At 38.0% G+C, this 20,559-nt stretch overlaps 1 protein-coding gene across 1 annotated transcript in view; it reads right to left on the reverse strand.

Annotated features, from left to right (window-relative positions):
* Nucleotides 1-20,559, reverse strand: part of DOCK3 (dedicator of cytokinesis 3) — a 432,492-nt gene that overhangs the window by 132,252 nt on the left and 279,681 nt on the right. Inside the window, exons 10-12 of the mRNA XM_057706148.1 lie at nucleotides 9,328-9,409; nucleotides 4,177-4,237; nucleotides 2,823-2,970 (exon numbers count right to left, since the gene is read on the reverse strand). Of these exons, the coding sequence (XP_057562131.1) occupies nucleotides 2,823-2,970; nucleotides 4,177-4,237; nucleotides 9,328-9,409 (291 nt within the window). The remainder of the gene's footprint in view (nucleotides 1-2,822; nucleotides 2,971-4,176; nucleotides 4,238-9,327; nucleotides 9,410-20,559) is intronic.

Here is a 20,559-nt window from a genome sequence, read left to right on the forward strand (position 1 = left end):
AGTAACTAACTGTAACATTAAGGTCATATACATAGCCCTACATGACAAAAGAAAACAAAAAAACATCAAGTGTCCAACAAATACGTAACTGGGCCTCAAGATGAATCTCCAGTGAAAGCATCATCAAGGATTCAAAGAGTGATGTATCAAAACCAACCTGATAATGTACCTTGGAAAACTGTGTCAGATGACTCAGAAAATGGCTCTAGTGAAGACAAAGACCTGATGGCATGGTTGCACATAAAGCGCTTGAATAAAATCTCATAAAATGTGAGAATGGGGAAGAAGCAATACTTCTCAATTTTACATAGTATGTCATTGAGTACATAACGTGTAATACATATTTTATATAATATGATTTAAAATATGTCTAAAATAATAAGTTTAATATTCTAAGTAGTTACTTACCTATTTCATTAAAGTTGGCCTAAAAATGTCTGGACTTTTTTCAATGTGAAGTTGGAGAGTGGTCATCACGTATTCCGAGGTATCCTGTGTTTGGCCACATGTACTATTTACGGACACCCTCCACCCCATCCCAATGCTGGCTTTAGCTCCTTCACATTCCTCTCCTTTCAAGTCCTAGGCTCCAGATTCAGCAAGCCTTGTGTCTGCCTGTGACTCCTGTCCCTCTGGCCAAGAGGAAACATGATGTCTATATCACAATGAACTTCACACAGTGGTTATTCATTTGTGATTTTTAAGGTTTCCGGCTCATTAAAAAGTGACCTAGTTTTTACACCTCAGCTTCTTGTAGTGATTTTTTTTTAAAGGATGTAGTACCTTCCCAGCACACATGATATCAAACATCTATAAAGCCAGAGCAGCGGTCACGGCAAGAGACATACAGGGGCTTGAGGCCAGAGGCTGACTCTCAATAATGAAAGAAACAATGAGAATGTCAACAACTAATGAGATATTTTGCCAATTCATTAATTAAAACTATACAATAGGTTTTTTTTAATCCTTGCAAATTTCTGTCCTAGCAAAGGCTAAAACACTATCAGTAGCTATTAGTAAAAGCTTTAAGCTTCCAATTCAATCTAACAAACATGTCCCCTAAAATTTATTGGAAAATATTACTCCTCCTGAGGGCCGAATTCACTGTGGTGATGCGGATTTAAAACACTAATCCTAGAGGAATTCCATACTGTGCACAAATGTGATTGCACAAACATGGAAGTGTCTTTGAAAGTCTGTTAATATTGTCAAGTGGAAAAATTATCCCACATTTTAACTCTATCAGTCCTTCAAAAAACTTTTTAAAAAACTATCTTCTCTGTTGAAAACAATATCTTTCTTTGGCTTTTTAGAACTGACGTAGGCACAGCTCAGAGAAAGGAGCTAAGAAAAAGCTACACATGAATCCCACTTCTTGCAAAGTGACATGTTGGTACTGAAAGCTGTTGTTTTAGAAGCAATTAGGCCAATTAAACTTGACAGCATGATTTCAAGAGAAATGCTGTGCAAGCCCCTATCCACTGAAGCAAGGAACAGCTGATATGCGCAGAGAGATGCAACTCTGGAATGTTATCTATAAACTCCTTACCCTTGGAAAGGACTGAGTGGAGTAAGATGATAATGATGATGACTTTGGATTAATGTTTAGTCCTTTTCAAAGGGAGGAAGTTGTAGCAGGAAGCAGGCCCCTCCACCCATCATTAAAGAGATTTCATAAATGGAGAAAGGCTGTTGATTGATGCATGAAAGGAAGAGAAAACCCACCAAAATTTCCCTTTGTAAGTTATTATTTCAAAGGAAGATCCTCATCCCATCAAGTATACAACTCTGAACAAAGCAGAGCTTAAGGCAAAACAGGTAATAAGGATATCTGGGCTTTTATTTTGAAGTTAATAAAATGTGGTTGATTATACAAAGGACCAAATTAAGCATAATTGTGAATTAAGTTCACTTCATGCCTGAATCAGAAAGAACAGATAATACAGAAAAATACCCACAAATATTATGGTGAAGATATATTAACCTGGTGATTGACAGTATTAGATTTAATTTGAAAAAACAATATTGGGTTAAAATCAAAAGGAGAGAGTTTTTTGTTTTTTTTAGTTCTCACAGTTAGAAATACACTTGCTTTAAAAACTCACTAAACTCACCACTGATCATGTTCTCAGCATTATGATTCGTGCCTAAGTCTCTATAAGCAAAGACAGATGATATGCCTGGATTCTGTGTTACTTTCCTTTGTTTTTTTCTATTGCTTAACAAGAGTCAGGAGGAGATGCACTGCTTCTGTAAGGCAGACCCTTGGCTGATGAACACTAAGAATAATGCCATGCTTGGCTGGTGACATAGATTGGTGGTGGCAGAAATGAAGAGTAAAACCTTAGCTCCTCAGAAAACTGGCTTTTCTTCAAAGACAGGGCAACCTGACTCGTGATCATTCTTTGAAGCAATTTACGTCAGTCCCAGCTCAGTTACAACAGCTGGTGGGCAAGTATTAGACACAGATGACTCTTTTACAGCCAAAACACAGGAGAAATTAGATTATTAGCTTTCCTGTAAATATATAAGGTTGGCCAGTCCTGGACAGAAAAGGAAATGTATATCACCAGACTTTTACTTTAGGATAGAAAGTTCCAAGTTCACCTGCTTCAGAATCACCTGGGAAGCTTATTAAAAATATAGTTGCCTGGGCCCACCCCAAACCTTTAGATGGAAATCTTTGCATTGTCAAAAAACTCCCTATCCTACATAACCTGATGAGTCTATGTCCTGCAAAGCTTCAGAGCTTCTGCTCTCAAGGGCAGTGCTGGGATGTTTTATGTTGCAAATCATTAATATTTCCAACATCCATTACTCACGTGTAAACCTTAAGAACAAAATCCTTTTCTTCCTTTAATTCTGTGAGTGATTGCAGGACATCCAGGACGCTTAGGACTGCACAGCCATATGGTCGCCGATAGTGCAGGTGAGCAGGGCCCTTCTTTGAGTCATTCAGGAGCATACGGCCTGGGGCACAGCAGAAAACACTAGTCAGACTGAGAACTCCAAACTCCATTCTCCTCTATAGCACCACTGAATTGTCATCCAAGGATGCCAGAGCTATAGGCACCTTAGAGAGCCTCTAAATTGGAAGACTAAAGATGAAGGGAACCACCCAAGGAAGCAAGGATATTTATGTAGAGAAATGCCAAACAGGCCTTTGGCCAGGGCTCTTCCCCGGCACCACATTCAATTAATCATCCTTACTACCCACCTCAACACCAACAGTCCATTTACTAATTATATGAGAATGAAACAGTGGTTTCATGAATTTCTTAGGAAAACTAATGTGCTAATAGATTTTAACTTCTTAGGTATATTAAGAATACACAGTTTAGTATTTTAGCTGCCAGGTAAAAGTTATGTATATGCAGATAAGGAGGACAGTGTACTATCCTTCCAAGCAAATTCTTCCAGCCAAAGCTGCTCCTGAACCACTGCAGGAGCAAGAACAGTCTCAGAAAGTGGATGGGAGCTTGATTTTCCTGCTTACCAAGGCTGTGCTTACAGTGGCAAGAGGACTTGCAAATGCAAAACTGAACCTCAACAAATGCTTTATCAAGTACAGAAAAACAGAAAACAAAAAAGTTAAACAACTCTTTTGCTGTACAAGATATGCCAGAACCCAAACCTACGAAGGGAGACTTTGTTAGTCATCAGCCCGCAAATTATGTCATAAACTTAAAATAAGACTGGGCAAACGAACCACAGGTAGCAAAAATCTTGGGTAGGGTAGAAGTGAGATGCCATCCATCTAGTGCAGTAATGACAGTAACTCTAATTTGGTGGAAAACAGCATAAATACATACTTTTGGATACAAAACAAAGCAAACGCCATTCACTACCTGTTAAACTGGCAACCCATTACAAGATCTCTGAGGCAGAGGGCTGGTACAGAGGCAGAACATCAGATGAAGAGAATGTAAAAAAGCAGACCACTTGAAATACAAAAGTATGGGTCCAAAAACAGAGAGGGAGCAGAAAATGCTTTCATTTCTATCAAATTCAGCTACTACAGCAGCCGACCTTAAGGTAAAGCTCCCATGCAAGCTGGACTCTAATCCTAAGACCTGAAGTAACACGTAAGAGCTGGGCAGAAGACAAGGGTCATACACAGTAGATATCCCACGTTGGGCTGGTCTTAGTCATGTGAATGGATAAAGTGGATCATACCTATTCGTATCACATGGGCAACTATATATAAATCTCTCTTCATATCTTTGCTGCTCAGATCCTAAGAAAAGAGAAAAAATAAGTAAATTAAGGCAATGAATACATAGAAAATAATTAAAATTTCATTCTGAACCTCATAATGGTTTGCTCTTGTTGCTTTTAGCATATGTTATAGGTGGGGGAAGGGGATTAAAGCACATAGCAGTTTAGTGTTTTTAAGATTCCTGCAGTGAAAGTTTGGACATTTTATATGCTTTTGGAAGTTTATTTTATTGACAATGTTTTTCCAGCTCTTATTGAGACCGCCTATCTCCAAAAGTTCTCAAATTAGAAAGCTTCATGACATTGGCTAATCCATGTTTATTCCAAAATCATATAAAAACATTTTGTAACAAAAGAAATTTCCAATGCAGAAAAAAATGGGAAAACAGCAAAAGGCTCATTAACGACTGAAATTCTGAAAGTTTACCCTCTACTAATTTTACATCTATTCTGTGGTCCACAAATGATTATTACACACTAGATATCTTCCCTTGAGAAGAGACTAATTTGGTTTTAGCGAAACCTCAATAATTAGATCTTCCACTTCCAAATTTAGATATGTATCATTTATGCTAAAGTATAAACCTGAATATAATTTTATCTGGAAAAATTTAAGGGCTTCCTTTAAGTAAACAAATCTGATCCAGAATCAGACACTTTTAAAACTGGAGTTATAAAAGTAATTTTATACATTATTTATGTGTAGAACACATACTGAAATAAAATGTTTGAATATATATTTATACTTTAACACATTATATTTGAAGTAATAAAACTCCCTTTAATATATATCAGACTTTCACCAAGTCATAAACTGCTGCTCACTCCCAGCCACTGTTATGAATTAATGATTAAAGGAGTAACCTCTATTTTTAATGGGACAGGTTCCCAGGATTTCCCTTTTGCTTTTAGGAAAAGGTTCCTTAGTTCCATTTCCTTTCTGTCTTTCATCTTTTGATTTGTCCCAGATGCTTGTCTCTTTTCAATAAAGCAGGAAAAGGGACAGTCAAGCAGCAATCATGATTGTAATGAGCTCTGGATCCAGAATCCCTATGTTTGCTTTGTGTTTATACCCTGTAGCAGGGTTAGGTCTAGGGTGAGGCAGGCAAGGCATCTAAGGTGCAATATTTAAGGAGGTCTCATTCTCAGGATCCTGGGCTTTGCTTGCCTCACAATAATCCCAGCTCTACCCTGTAGAGGGGTCCTGACACATGAAAGAAAAGGAGACATTAAAAAGTAATGTGTAATGGTGAAATTGAAGCTTCTAGATAGTTATAATATTTTACCAAATTTTGGACGGAATAATGAAATATACTTACAATGAAATGGTTTACAAAATAATTTAACATAAATTGATATCTCTGTAATCACAAAGATATACTTTTGCATGAAGGTTGTCTTTTGATATTGAAAAATGTTTCAGACTCCATCTCAATAATTCCTTTAATTTAAAATGATATCCTCCAAACAGTACTATATTTTGACAAATATTAAGATGGCTACCAAATAATAAATAGTAATTAAAAAACAGATTACCATTTTTATGTAATTTTTGGGATTGAAACATGTTTATTATTGAAAGATATGTAAATGTTTGACACATTTCAAAGTGAAATAGTCTTCTACATAGCTTAGATTGTGTTAATCCAAACTATCAAATAACCAGTATAGTTATAAATCCCAATATACCTAGAGAATTCAAGCCAATTACCAAAGATGACCAAACTTTAACCAGGTGGGTTGTACACAAGAGTATGGGACCTCTCCTTTGGTTCTGTTCAAGTGAATGAAAGGAAGAAGGCTAAAATATAATTTATGGTATTTTCTAAATGGCTGGGTAGGGGCTCTTTCTCACCATGTTGTACATGGTACCCAGAACTCTCTGTGGTATTTATTTGAGGTCAAAAAAAATAAGGTGATAATATAAGTACCAGAAAATATTTTAAGTAAAACTATTATTTGTGAGTTCCACATAATTTCAGTGTCAAAATTCAATGTAAAAGCTATCTTATTAAATATAAGAGAATGGTTAAACACAGTTACCATAGAGTTATTAAACATACACTCTCTAAGACTAAGTACCAAGTGTGGCTGGCTATTCACGTCACAAGACCTGTAAAACCAAGATGGGAAGAGAGGCGATTCACCCACCATTCATCTGGTAAGCAGGGTAGGGTTTGAATTTAGATTTATTCACTGGACCATACCCTCCAATCTTACATAACTAGGAAACTGGTTCCCAACTACCTGATGGGTAGAAAGGACAGTGACTCAGGGATCAGCATCTTGGCTCAGTTACTAATGTTTCATTTGAAACATGGAAAAGTCAATTTATTTTCCTGTGCCTGGCCTACTTTTTCTGCAGAGATAATGGGATTTACAAATATAAAACAGACAATTTATTCATTCTTATGCTGCAGAAAAGGAGGCAATATTTTAATAAACAATGTTATTGCACTAATAATCAAGTTCATTCTTAATTCCATGAAATCACTACCTAAAATTCTATTTTGAAATGTGAAAGAGTATGAGTAAATGTAAAAAATATGATGCCAACTAATGCAGGGAAAACACAAGTTCATCCTCTGACTTGGTCACTCAAATGCAATAGAAAATAAACATGTATTCATTTATTTATGTAACAAATCATTAGTATTTGCCAGGCACTGTGTGTGAGGCACTGGATATCTAGTAAGGAGTAAATACACAGATATGCTCTCTCATGTTCATACCACACAGCCATTGTTAACCATGAAAGTCACCAAAACCCTCACTGTATTAGACATTCACATAAATATGAAACACCTCCTTCTTGGATAAAATTCTTCCTGCACAGGAAGCTCTGAAATCTAACATGATTAGAAAAAAAACAGGATTTACCAAGAGCAAGATCGTGCATGGATAATGTGACTGCCTGTAATGTGGCTCTGAAGTCAGCTTGAGTAACTCTGAAAAACTGCTCCATTTGTATGGTTCCCTCTTCTTGATGCTAACATAAGCTAACAGGTTGGCACTGACCACAGCTGTAACTGCATTTTGTTGCATGTACTCTAAAACTTTGTAACACATGTGCCAATCTGGAAAATTCCTTTGGCCCATGGGAGGAACTCAAGTCTCAGATAATCAGAAAATAGTTTCCACCAAAGTTATTATTTCATACAGCTTAAAGTAAAACATGAAAATCCTGGCTAGAATAATCTTGTTCAAAAATCTTCTGGGCTTTGAAAAAAATTCCTCAAATCATTTTTTTTTTTTTTTTTGGATCTTTAAAAAAAATCCAGGGCTATACTGCAAAGGGAACTATAAAAGTGGGTATTTTTAGCAGCCTGTGCCTTCCCATTGTGGCAGAAAAAGAGCACATCATAAGTGTTATATGCATCTCTGATTTATGAAGCTGGAGCTACAGCTTAGGCCTCTGGGCCCATATAGATAATTAAAATGCTAAATGAAAATTCTGATTTACTGTAATTACATTCAAATATCATCATAATTAAATTCATTTTTCAAGAGACAAGGACTGCACTCATCACATTCAAGGACAGCATACACACACACACACTCGCGTGAGCGCACACACACACACACACACACACACAGTTCTGTTACCACAATGCTGAAGAACAAGGAATCAATGACTTCTTTTGCTGCTTTAACCAAATAATATCAGAGAATCAGGACCCAGAAAAGATTCCTAAGGTCACCGAGACATTCTAGACAGATAGGTGTCTCATCTCATTCTAATCCTCTTTCAGGAAGGTGGCCCCAGAGAACCAGCTCAGTTTTCACGTTCTCTTACTTCAGATGTTCTCCCTCAATATTCTAACCTACATCCCATTATCTGCAATTTGGACTCGTTCCCTTTTTCTTCTCCTATTGAAGAGAGAGCACTGATCCTTCCAGACTAAACCATCTCAATTCTCTTAGCCATCTTCATGGATCTGCTTTTCCTGCTTTTTCTTCATTATCTCCTAAGCTTTGAATGCTGAGCTCAAAGATGTACAAAACTCCATTTCAGCTTAATTAGCTAGATTTATAAATCCTTCGGGAGCATTTTCAATAAAAGTTATCCCTGTAAAAGTGGCTTCTGATTCTGCAGTAACGTCATTTGAGATTTTGATAGACAAAGTTGTAGTAAATGAACAAAAAAGTTAGGTAAACAAATCCAATTTTACCTTTCAGAGAAAGTCACATATTAGAGCCCTAGATAAATTTGTGTTTAAGAGGCACACCATAAGGTTTGAGATACTTGACCATCACCCATCAATCATGCACCACATATGAGGGCAGTGGCACCGTGACACCACCGTACCTCCCTGCACTCAACAGGTTTTGATGTATCTCAGTATCATGGAAGCAGATCAAAGCATCCACGATAGTCAAAAGTGGTTTAAAATTGTGACATGGTCTTGTTTTCTTCTTCAGCAAATAAATTAACGGAAATAAATAAAGTTGGGCAGTTAAGTTTTATAACTGGGTAAAAAAAAATTTAGTAAATCAGAATCAACTTGAAGAATACACAAGGCAATGTGGTATTGTGAGGCTTAGCACTTTTTATTAAGCAGGTTATCAAACCTTATCTGAGCTGATGAGTCCATGATCTCAGAGATCACGAATAACAGCATGGTTATTTCGAAAAAACTGAAGTATGGATCATGGCACGAAAAGACTCTTCAGTATTTGAAAGAGGAGAACAATTTAGTTTGCCTCTCTTTATATAAACTCATTAAAAAGCTGCAAAGCTGTAAATCTGGTGGATGCCTTTAGAGAAACTATACTTACACATCAGAGAAATTCTCAGTGGCCTTGAAGAAGAATTGTAAGAAAGACTTTCCTCAAATTTTAAGTGTCTATTATATTAAATAGCTTCTAAAATGTACATCAGTAAAAGGTACTTGATTGTATTACTTTAATAGATTCAATTAAAAACTGAAGCTAATTTCTGTTTTCTTCACTATTTCATTAAAACCTGATAGACACATAAATCAAGTTCTATTTTCACCAGTGTGTGGGGAAATAAGAATAAATGCTTGTTTCCAGGGCAACAATATCCACATAGCAGGGCCCTAGTTAGAGTCAACAGCAGAGAAGGGAAAGAGAATTTGCACATACTGTAAAAAGGGCACACATTCGTTCTATCTTCTCTGGGTTCCTTGGCCCACCATTCTTGTTCAGTCTCACCAGAAACCGTTCACTGAAATGTAGGAGAGAGAGACAGAGAAATGTAAGGGACTGCATGCTCCAGAACAAATAAAAAGGGCATTTACAGAGAAACCCTAAACACTTTCAGGACAGCCCATAGTGACAGGCAAGGCCAAAAGTACATGTCTAGTGGCAGGAAACTATCTTTCTTGCCAAGCAACATGCAATAGAGACTACAAACTGCTTCACAGGTGTTGCTGTTTACTTGCCAGTTGTGGCTCTTATCTTCCTAAAGGTACGTGTGCTCCCTGAGGGCAGCAATGAAGATTATGTCTTGTATTTTTCCCAAATACCCTCAAAGCTCTGGGCATAATAGTAAGCCCATAAGAAGCATATACATTCTTTGATGTGAACACTCAGATCATCATAAAAATATTCATCATACTAGGTCCAAAAGAGTCTACATTACCCAGTTTACATCTTCCTATATAACTTTTGAGAATAATTTTAGAGCTACGAAAAAAATGTTACAGGGACTTACAAAAGTTTGGGTGAAAAGTAAAAGAGAAATAATGTACTGTAATTAAAGCTGTAATCGGAATTTAATAGGGCCATTAAGATATTTTATTCCCCAAACAATATAGGTTAATTCTGGAAGGAAATTGTTGAACTGAAAAACTTTAGAAACAGTGTTCGCAACATCTGGAGAAATGTCTCCTGGGTCTCTTACCTCCTTCCTGCCCCTGCCTAGGATCTCATTCCCATCTCCTTATCCCAAGGTTCTCTACCAATTGTAACAGGAAAACTGAGCCATGGCAAAGACAAAATATGTGATTCTAAAAGCAATTTGCTTCTCCTGTGCGCCCAGAGTCATGTACTCATTACATATATTAGGTATTAGTAAAAGGGCCAATACTAAAATATTGTACTAGAATTATAAGATGCATTATAATATCAACTGCACAGGTTGCTTAGTTTGTTCACATATTCACTTGTTAATTGAGTCAACAAATAGTTAAGTTCTCTGTGCTAAACACAGGAATACCAATGTGAACACTTTTCTTCCTAGAGCTCATGGTCCTGGTAGGCAGTTAAATGTGCAGAAATGACGCTCAGAAAAGGTGTGGGCCAAATATAAATTTGAGATCCTTCAGCCAGGGGATTAGATGGGAATAAGCAGGGAATATGCACAAAGCGAGGAGAAAAAGGGGCTTTGGTCAGAGTCCTGAGGGACACTGATATTTAACAAACAAGTAAAAGAAGAAGAACTAGCAAAGTAGACATGTAAGGACAAATACAAAAACAGAAGGAAAATAAGAAGAATGGTGGGATGCTATGTTAATTAAGGGAAAAAAGTGTCTGAAAGAGGAGAGAGGGATCACTGAGGCCTAAGGGCGCTGAGACAACAACAAAACAGTGTCCACTGGATGTTAAAACAGGTATCACTGGTGATTCTGGCAAGAACCATTTTTGTGGAATGATAATGAAAGAGGCTAGTGTGAGGAGTAAGAAATAAGGAAGCAGAAACAGTGAGTCTAGACCAGCCCTTGAAGAAGTGAAGATGTGGAAGTGATGAATTTTTAGTTAAATGGGGATGTTGAGTTTAGGGAGGTCTTTGTTTAAAGATGGGGTAACCCACATATATATGTATGTGTGTATACATATATATATATATATATATATATATATATATTCAATTAATTTTCAATAAAAGTTTCAAAACTCAGTGAGGGAGCACAATAGGTTCAACAAATGGTGCTGAACAATCCATATAAAAAAATTTAACCTTGATCTTTGCCTACAAGAAATTAACTTGAATTTATCATAGACCTAAATATGAGCTAAAACTATAAGAATACACACAAGAAAAATGAGACAAGTACCTTTGTGTATCTTTTTCATATTTGTTTATCTTGTTCATATTTGTTTTTCCATATTTAGCACACAGTAGAAAACTCTTTGTGATCTCGGATTATTAAAAGCATATAACATGTCACAATAAAATGATAAAGTGGACTTTATCAAAATTAAAACCATCTTCTCTTCGAAAGACACTGCTAAGAAAATGAAAAGACAAGCTATAGACTGGAAGAAAATATTTACAAACAATCACCTAAGAAAGGACTGTATTGAGAACATATAAAGTAATCTGAGACACAATAATAAATAACAACTCAAAAAATGGACCAAAAAATCTGAACAGACCCTTTACCAAAGAATAGACAGGGATGGCAAATAACCTCAAGAAAACATCATTAGTAACTAGAGAAACGTAAATTAAAAGAACAGTGAGATACCACTACATACGTACTAGAATGGCTAAAATTAAAGACTGAATATACCAAGGATCGGCAAGAATGTAGAATAGCTAGAATTCTAATAATCTGTTGAGGAGAATGTGATATGGTACCATCACTTTGGAAAACAGCCTGACAGTTTCTTATAAAGTCAAACATGCACGTACTATATGACCCGACAACTCTACTCCTAGGTATTGATTCAGAAGAAATGAAAACATATGTCCACACAAAGGCCTGTATGTGAACGTTTATAGCAGTTTTATTCATAATCGCCAGACACTGTAGAGAACCCAAATGTCCATCAGCAGATGAACAGACAGATATACCATTGTATGCTATATCCATACACTGGAATATTACTTCACAATAAAAAGAGCAAACTACTAAGTTTATAACAATATGGATGAATCTCAAAAGCATTATGCTAAGTGAAAGAAGTCAATCACGAAAGACAATATACTGTATGTCTCCATTTTTATTACATTCTATAAAAGGTAAAATTATAGGAACAGAAATCAGATCAGGAGTTGCCAGGACTGAGGAAGGAGGGCAGGGATTGACTGCAAAGGTTCACAGGGAATTTTCTGGAGTGATAAAATGCCTATTTCTTGGCTATGGTGGTAGTTTCACAACTATAAATTTGTGAAAACTCATCAAACTATGCATTCAAAAGGGTAAATTTTACTATATGTAAATTACAGTTCAATAAACCTCTCTTCAAAAAAAGATGGGACATACCTAAGAACATTTACATCTAATGGGACAATGCTAGCAGAAGGGGAGAGACTGAAGACAGTGGGAAAAAAACAACTGGTAAGGGAAAAAAAGGTTCCTACCTACTCAGGGATTTGTAAGAATCCAGGAGAGAGTTAAGAAAACAACAGGCGTAGATACAAAGAATTCTATAATTTTAGTAATGGAAAGTTGAGGGTTATCAGAGAAACAGAAAATAAGAACATACAGGTAAAGTTAAGGAAAAAAAGACATCCAAAATTATCAGGAAAAATTCTCAAGACCACCTGAAAGAAAATGTAACAAGGAAAAGTAAAAATGATGGCTGTCACATGGACTAGTGGAAAGTAGAAAAAAGCACATTCAGTTGAGGCAATTTTCTCTCCAAACTATAATCTTGAAACTTTAACATCTCTCCATCTCTTTCACTACCTACCACTAGACTAGGCTACCACTGGACTGTAGCTGGGATTATTATAACAACTTCCCAGCTGATCTCTCTACTTCCCTTTTTGCCTCTCTACAATTCATTCTCCAGAGAGATTGATCTTTTTAAAATGTGAATCAGATTACACTACTTCCCACAATGAAAACTTTTTCATATGGTCAAAGTGACTTTTATACAAAGGTATCAAGACAATTCAATGAAGGAAAGAATAATATTTTTAACAAATGACGCTGGGAGAACTGGAAATCCACATGCAAAAGAATGAAGTTGAGTATTTCACACCACATGTAAAAATTAACTAAAAATGCATTATAGGTGTAAATGTATGAGTGAAAACTATATAACTCTTTAAACAAAACATAAGCATAAATCTTCATGACCTTGGATTAAGCAATGGTTTCTTAGATAGGACTAGGATACTAAAAGCACAAGCAATGAAAGAAAAAAATAGGTAAGTTGGACTTTATCAAAATTAGAAACTTCTGTGCTTCAAAGGACACCATCAAGAAAGGGAAAGGTAATCCACTGAATGGAAGAAAATATTTTCAAATAATATATCTGATAAGGGACTTGAGGCTAGAATTTATAAAGAACTCTTACAACTCAATAATAAAAGAATTTGAATAGACATTTCTACATAGAAGATAAATGGCCAATAGGGATATGAAAAGCTGTTCAACATCATTAGCCATTAGAGAAACGCAAATCAAAATCACAAGGAGGGCACTACCTCACCTCCATTAAAATGACTTTAATCAAAAAGACAGATAAGGATAAAAAGATGGCGGCCAAGTAGAGGGACGTGGAGTGCATCCCTCTCCACAGATGCACTGGGAATGCACCGAAGGACGCAATAATTCCCACAGAGAACTAGCTGAACACCAGCAGATGGCCTCGGACACCAGAAAGGACCGCAAGGAGCCCGACATAACCGATAGGGAGGCATCTACAACGGCTCAAAGTGGGTGAAGCGGCAGAGCTGTGGCAGACGGGAGGGAGTGAGAAACATACGGAGGGTCCGCACCGCAGCACACCATTCCCGGACCGAGACGTCGATCCACAGCTGAACAGAGGGTCCACGAGCGGGAGCGTGGGAACCGGAGAGCTGGTTCAGGGTGAGAAACATTGTTGCCAGTAAGGTGACGGACCGAGAGGACAGGAGGGAAGAGGTCCGTGGCGAGGAGTGCCTGTCCCTGAGAGCTGCCCATGGCAGCTGCATGCTGCAGGCTCACGGGCGGGGGGGGGGGGGGGGGGGGGGGGCGGGGGGAGGAGCCGCACGCATAGCCTCTCTCTCCCTTTCGGTGCCTCTGCAACAGGCAGTGGAGAGACGCCCTGTGGGCCACCTACGGCGCTCAGGGATAACAAGTACCCTCAGGCACTCGGGTAGAGCTGGATTAAAACCCCTTGGAACGCCAGCAGCAGAGAGGCTGCCGAGAAAAAACAAACAAAGAAACAAATAAACAAAAAACCCCGAGAGAGGCCCAACTCTAAGACTTTCTGTGTACACCAGAGCCACCGGCATCCCGCTGCAACAGGCACCTCCAAGCCCGATTGAAACAACAGTGCGCCACTGCTCACTCACTCCTAGGGGAAGGAGCCACTATTGTACCCTCTCCCTCCCCACACACCAACGCTTACAGACGAACAATAAAGGAACCTCTGCTGGTCACAGAATAATGCAAAAAAACCCAAGGTAAGTAGAAGGACACTTACAGCTGAGACTCTAAGGAAACAGAAATATTAGTATCAATCCTATTGAACTGGTCCATTCTGGGATCAGTTCTGGATTTTTTTTCTCTCTCTCTTTTTTTTTTTCCTTTACTAATTAGGATCTTAGTCCTAAGGGATCTACAAGTTTTATAACATAATTTTTTAATGATATTTTTTATTCTATTTTCATTTTTTTGCCTTTTTATACACTTCTATATCTAGCTAAGTTTTTGGTAGTACGGACAATATATCTCTCATACTTTCCTTTCATCCCTATCTTTTATACATTTCTATTCCTTTCTTTTTATTTCCATATTTCCAACCACACTATGCTCTTCGGTTCCTCCTTCTTCCAGCCATTTTAAGTTTCTTTTATCTTAACATACTTATAAGCAACACTATCGATCTGCTCAGACTCCTTGCTCTATTCTCCAGATGATGCACCACCTTGGTATTTAATATTAGGTTTTTGCCTTTATCTTAGTTCTTAGTACAACTGTCTAATTTCATTCTGAGAATCTCCATTCTGTCTGGTGGTACTCTAGCTCTTTTCTATATTTGATCCTAGCTTACAAAATCTCCCTGGATTAGTGTTTGTATGTGTAAGGTGTTATTTGTTTGTTTGTTTGCTTTTGCTTTTGTCTCTGATGTGTTCTGTTTCAGTTGTCAATTTCTGTTGGGTTTCTCTTTGAATATCTGATAGCACACTGGGGTTCTGTCAGGTCTTTCCAGAGCCTTAGGTCCTAATGGATTCAGTAATTGTGTGTCTTATACATGTATGTGTTTCCTATACTTAGTATTTGTTTAATCCAATACTTGGACATTAGTCTGAGGCTTGGACAGTCTTCTATAAACACCTCTATCGCCAGGACAAGAAACGCCAAAAGTTTGGACAACCATGAGGAAACAAAGAAACACCATGCAGGCAAAGGAGAAGGAAAAAACCCACAAGACCAAATAAATGAGGAGGAAATAGGAAAAATGCCTGAAAAAGAATTCAGACTAATGATAGTAAAAATGATACAAAATCTCGATAACAAAATAGAGAAAGTACAAGAAACAGTTCAAAAGAACTCAGAAGAACTAAAGAACAAACAAACAGCAATGGATAACAAAATAACTGAAATTAAAAATACTCTAGATGCTATAACCAGCAGAATGACTGAGGCAGAAGAATGAGTAAGTGAGTGGGAAGACAGAATGGGGGAAATAACTGCCACAGAGCAGGAAAAAGAAAAAAGAATAAAAAGAATAGAAGACAGTCTCAGAGACCTCAGTGATAACATTAAGCATAACAACATTCGAATCATAGGCATCCCAGAAGAAGAAGAAACAAAGAAAGGGTCTGAGAAAATATTTGAAGAGGTTATAGTGGAAAACTTCCCCAACATGGGAAAGGAAATAATTCACCAAGTCCAAGAAGCACAGAGAGTCTCATACAGAATAAACCCAAGGAGAAATACACCAAGGCACATATTAATCAAACTAATGACAATTAAACACAAAGAAAAAATATTAAAAGCTGCAAGAGAAAAGCAACAAATAACATATAAGGGAAAACCCATGATAACAGCTGACCTTTCTACAGAAACTCTGCAGGCCAGAAGGGAATGGCAGGATATCCTGAAAGTCCTGAAAGAGAGAAACCTACAGCCAAGAATACTCTACCCAGCAAGAATCTCATTCAGATTCGATGGAGAAATCAAAAGCTTTCCAGACAAGCAAAAGTTAAGAGAATTCAGCACCACCAAACCAGCCTTACAACAAGTGCTAAAGGAACTTCTCTAAGCAGCAAACACAAGAAAAGGAAGAGACCTACAAATACAAACCCAAAACAATTAAGAAAATGGTAATGGGAGCACATATGTCAATAATCACTTTAAATGTAAATGGATTAAATGCTCCAAGCAAAAGACACAGACTGGCTGAATGGATACAAAAACAAGACCCTTCTTATATGCTGCCTACAAGAAACCCACTTCAGACCAAGGGATACATATAGACTGAAAGTAAAGGGATGGAAAAAGATATTCCATGCAAATGGAAGTCAAAAGAAAGCTGGAGTAGCAATACTCATATCAGACAAATTAGATTTCAAAGTAAAGACTATTAAAAGAGACAAGGAAGGACACTACATAATGATCAAGGGATCCACCCAAGAGGAACATATCACAACGGTAAATATCTATGCACCCAACATAGGAGCACCTCAATACATAAGGCAAATGCTAACAGCTATAAAAGGGGACATCGACAGTAACACAAAAATAGTAGGAGACTTGAACACCCCACTTACATCAATGGACAGACCATCCAAACAGAAAATAAATAAAGACACACAAGTTTTAAATGACGCATTAGACCATCTCGACCTAACGGATATTTATAGGACATTCCATCGAAAAACGACAGAATACACTTTCTTCTCAAGTGCACACAGAACATTTTCCAGGATAGATCACATCTTGGGTCACAAATCAAACCTCAGCAAATTCAAGAAAATTGAAATCATATCAAGCATCTTCTCAGACCACAATGCCATGAGACTAGATATCAATTACAGGAAAAAAAACTGCAAAAAATACAATCACATGGAGGCTAAACAATTCACTATTAAACAACCAAGGAATCACTAAAGAAATCAAAGAGGAAATCAAAAAATATCTAGAAACAAACGACAATGAAAACATAACAACCCAAAACCTGTGGGACGCAGCAAAAGCAGTTCTAAGAGGGAAGTTTTTATAGCAATACAGTCCTACCTTAAGAAACAAGAAAATTATCAAACAAACGACCTAACCTTACTCCTAAAACAATTAGAAAAAGAAGAACAAAGAAACCCCAAAGATTTTCAGAGGAGAGGAAAAGATGGCGGCGAAGTAGAGAGACGTGTAGTGCATCCCTCCCCACAGATGCACTGGGAATGCACGGAAGGACGCAGTAATTCTCACAGAGAACCAGCTGAACACCAGCAGACGGCCTCGGACACCGGATGGGACTGCGGGGAGCCCGACATAGCCGGTAGGGAGGCATCTACGAGGGCTCAAAGAGGGTGAAGCGGCGGAGCTGTGGCAGACGGGAGGGAGTGAGAAACATTCGGAGGGTCCGCAGCGCAGCTCAGCGTTCCCGGACCGAGACATCGATCCGCGGCTGAACGGAGGGTCCAAGAGCGGGAGTGTGGGAGCAGGAGAGCTGGTTCAGTGTGGGAAACATTGTTGCCGGTAGGGTGACGGACCGAGAGGACAGGAGGGAGGAGGCCCGCGGAGAGGAGTGCCCGTTCCTGAGAGCTGCCCGGCCATGATGGCGGCTGGAGGCTGCAGGCTCACTGGCGGCTGGGAGGAGCCACGCGCATAGCCTCTCTCTCTCTTTCGGCGCCTCTGCAACAGGCAGTGGAGAGACGCCCTGCGGGCCACCTAAGGCGCTCAGGGATAACAAGTACCCTCAGGCACTCAGGTGGGGCTAGATTAAAACCCCTTGCAACGCCAGCAGCAGGGAGGCTGCCGAGAGAAAAAAAAAAAAAAGAAAAGAAAAAAACCCCCGAGAGAGGCCCAACTCTAAGACTTTCTGTTTACGCCTGAGCCACCGGCGCCCTCTGCAACAGGCACCTCCAAGCCTGACTGAGACATCAATGCGCCACTGCTCACACCCTCCCAGGAGAAGGAGCCACTATTGTACCCTCTCCCTCCCCACACACCGACGCTTACAGACAAACAATAAAGGAACCTCTGCTGGTCACAGAATAACGCAAAAAAACCTAAGGACAAGCAACCCCAAAAGTTTGGACAACCATGAGGAAACAAAGAAACACCATGCAGGCAAAGGAGCAGGAAAAAAACCCACAAGACCAAATAAATGAGGAGGAAATAGGAAAAATGCCTGAAAAGGAATTTAGAGTAATGATAGTAAAAATCATACAAAATCTCGATAACAAAATAGAGAAAGTACAAGAAACAGTTCATAAGAACTCAGAAAAACAAACAGCAATGGATAACAAAATAACTGAAATTAAAAATACTCTAGATGCTATAACCAGCAGAATGACTGAGGCAGAAGAACGAATAAGTGAGTCGGAAGATAGAATGGGGGAAATAACTGCCACAGAGCAGGAAAAAGAAAAAATAATAAAAAGATTAGAAGACAGTCTCAGAGACCTCACTGATAACATTAAGCGTACCAACATTCGAATCATAGGCATCCCAGAAGAAGAAGAAAACAAGAAAGGGTCTGAGAAAATATTTGAAGAGGTTATAGTGGAAAACTTCCCCAACATGGGAAAGGAAATAATTCACCAAGTCCAAGAAGCACAGAGAGTCCCATACAGAATAAACCCAAGGAGAAATACACCGAGACACATATTAATCAAACTAACGACAACTAAACACAAAGAAAAAATATTAAAAGCTGCAAGAGAAAAGCAACAAACAACATATAAGGGAAAACCCATCAGGATAACAGCTGACCTTTCCACAGAAACTCTGCAGGCCAGAAGGGAATGGCAGGATATCCTGAAAGTCCTGAAAGAGAGAAACCTACAGCCAAGAATACTCTACCCAGCAAGAATCTCATTCAGATTCGATGGAGAAATCAAAAGCTTTCCAGACAAGCAAAAGTTAAGAGAATTCAGCACCACCAAACCAGCCTTACAACAAGTGCTAAAGGAACTTCTCTAAGTAGGAAACACAAGAAAAGGAAAACACCTACAAATACAAACTCAAAACAATTAAGAAAATGGTAATGGGAACACACATGTCAATAATCACTTTAAATGTAAATGGATTAAATGCTCCAACCAAAAGACACAGACTGGCTGAATGGATACAAAAACAAGACCCTTCTTATATGCTGCCTACAAGAAACCCACTTCAGACCAAGGGATACATATAGACTGAAAGTGAAGGGATGGAAAAAGATATTCCATGCAAATGGAAGTCAAAAGAAAGCTGGAGTAGCAATACTCATATCAGACAAATTAGACTTGAAAGTAAAGACTATTAAAAGAGACAAGGAAGGACACTACATAATGATCAAGGGATCCATCCAAGAAGAGCATATCACAATGGTAAATATCTATGCCCCCAATATAGGAGCACCTCAATACATAAGGCAAATGCTAACAGCTATAAAAGGGGACATCGACAGGAACACAATAATAGTGGGAGACTTGAACACCCCACTTACATCAATGGACAGATCATCCAAACAGAAAATAAATAAAGACACACAAGCTTTAAATGACACATTAGACCATCTCGACTTAATTGATATTTATAGGACATTCCATCCAAAAACGACAGAATACACGTTCTTCTCAAGTGCACACAGAACATTTTCCAGGATAGATCACATCTTGGGTCACAAATCAAACCTCAGCAAATTCAAGAAAATTGAAATCATATCAAGCATCTTCTCAGACCACAACGCCATGAGACTAGATATCAATTACAGGAAAAAAACTGCAAAAAAGACAAACACATGGAGGCTAAACAATTCACTCTTAAACAACCAAGGAATCACTAAAGAAATCAAAGAGGAAATCAAAAAATATCTAGAAACAAATGACAACGAAAACACAACAACCCAAAACCTATGGGATGCAGCAAAAGCAGTTCTAAGGGGGAAGTTTATAGCAATACAGTCCTACCTTAAGAAACAAGAAAATGATCGAATAAACAACCTAACCTTACACCTAAAACAACTAGAGAAAGAAGAACAAAGAAACCCCAAAGTGAGCAGAAGGAAAGAAATCATAAAGATCAGAGCAGAAATAAATGAAAAAGAAAGGAAAGAAACCATAAGAAAAATAAATAAAACTAAAAGCTGGTTCTTTGAGAAGATTAACAAAATTGATAAACCATTAGCCAGACTCATCAAGAAAAAAAGGGAGAAGATGCAAATCAACAGAATTAGAAATGAAAAAGGAGAAGTCACAACGGACACCTCAGAAATACAAAAGATCATGAGAGACTACTACAAGCAACTATATGCCAATCAATTGGATAACCTGGAAGAAAT

This window comes from Hippopotamus amphibius, chromosome 13 (assembly GCF_030028045.1).
Source record: "Hippopotamus amphibius kiboko isolate mHipAmp2 chromosome 13, mHipAmp2.hap2, whole genome shotgun sequence".
In the NCBI taxonomy this organism is placed as follows: domain Eukaryota; kingdom Metazoa; phylum Chordata; class Mammalia; order Artiodactyla; family Hippopotamidae; genus Hippopotamus; species Hippopotamus amphibius.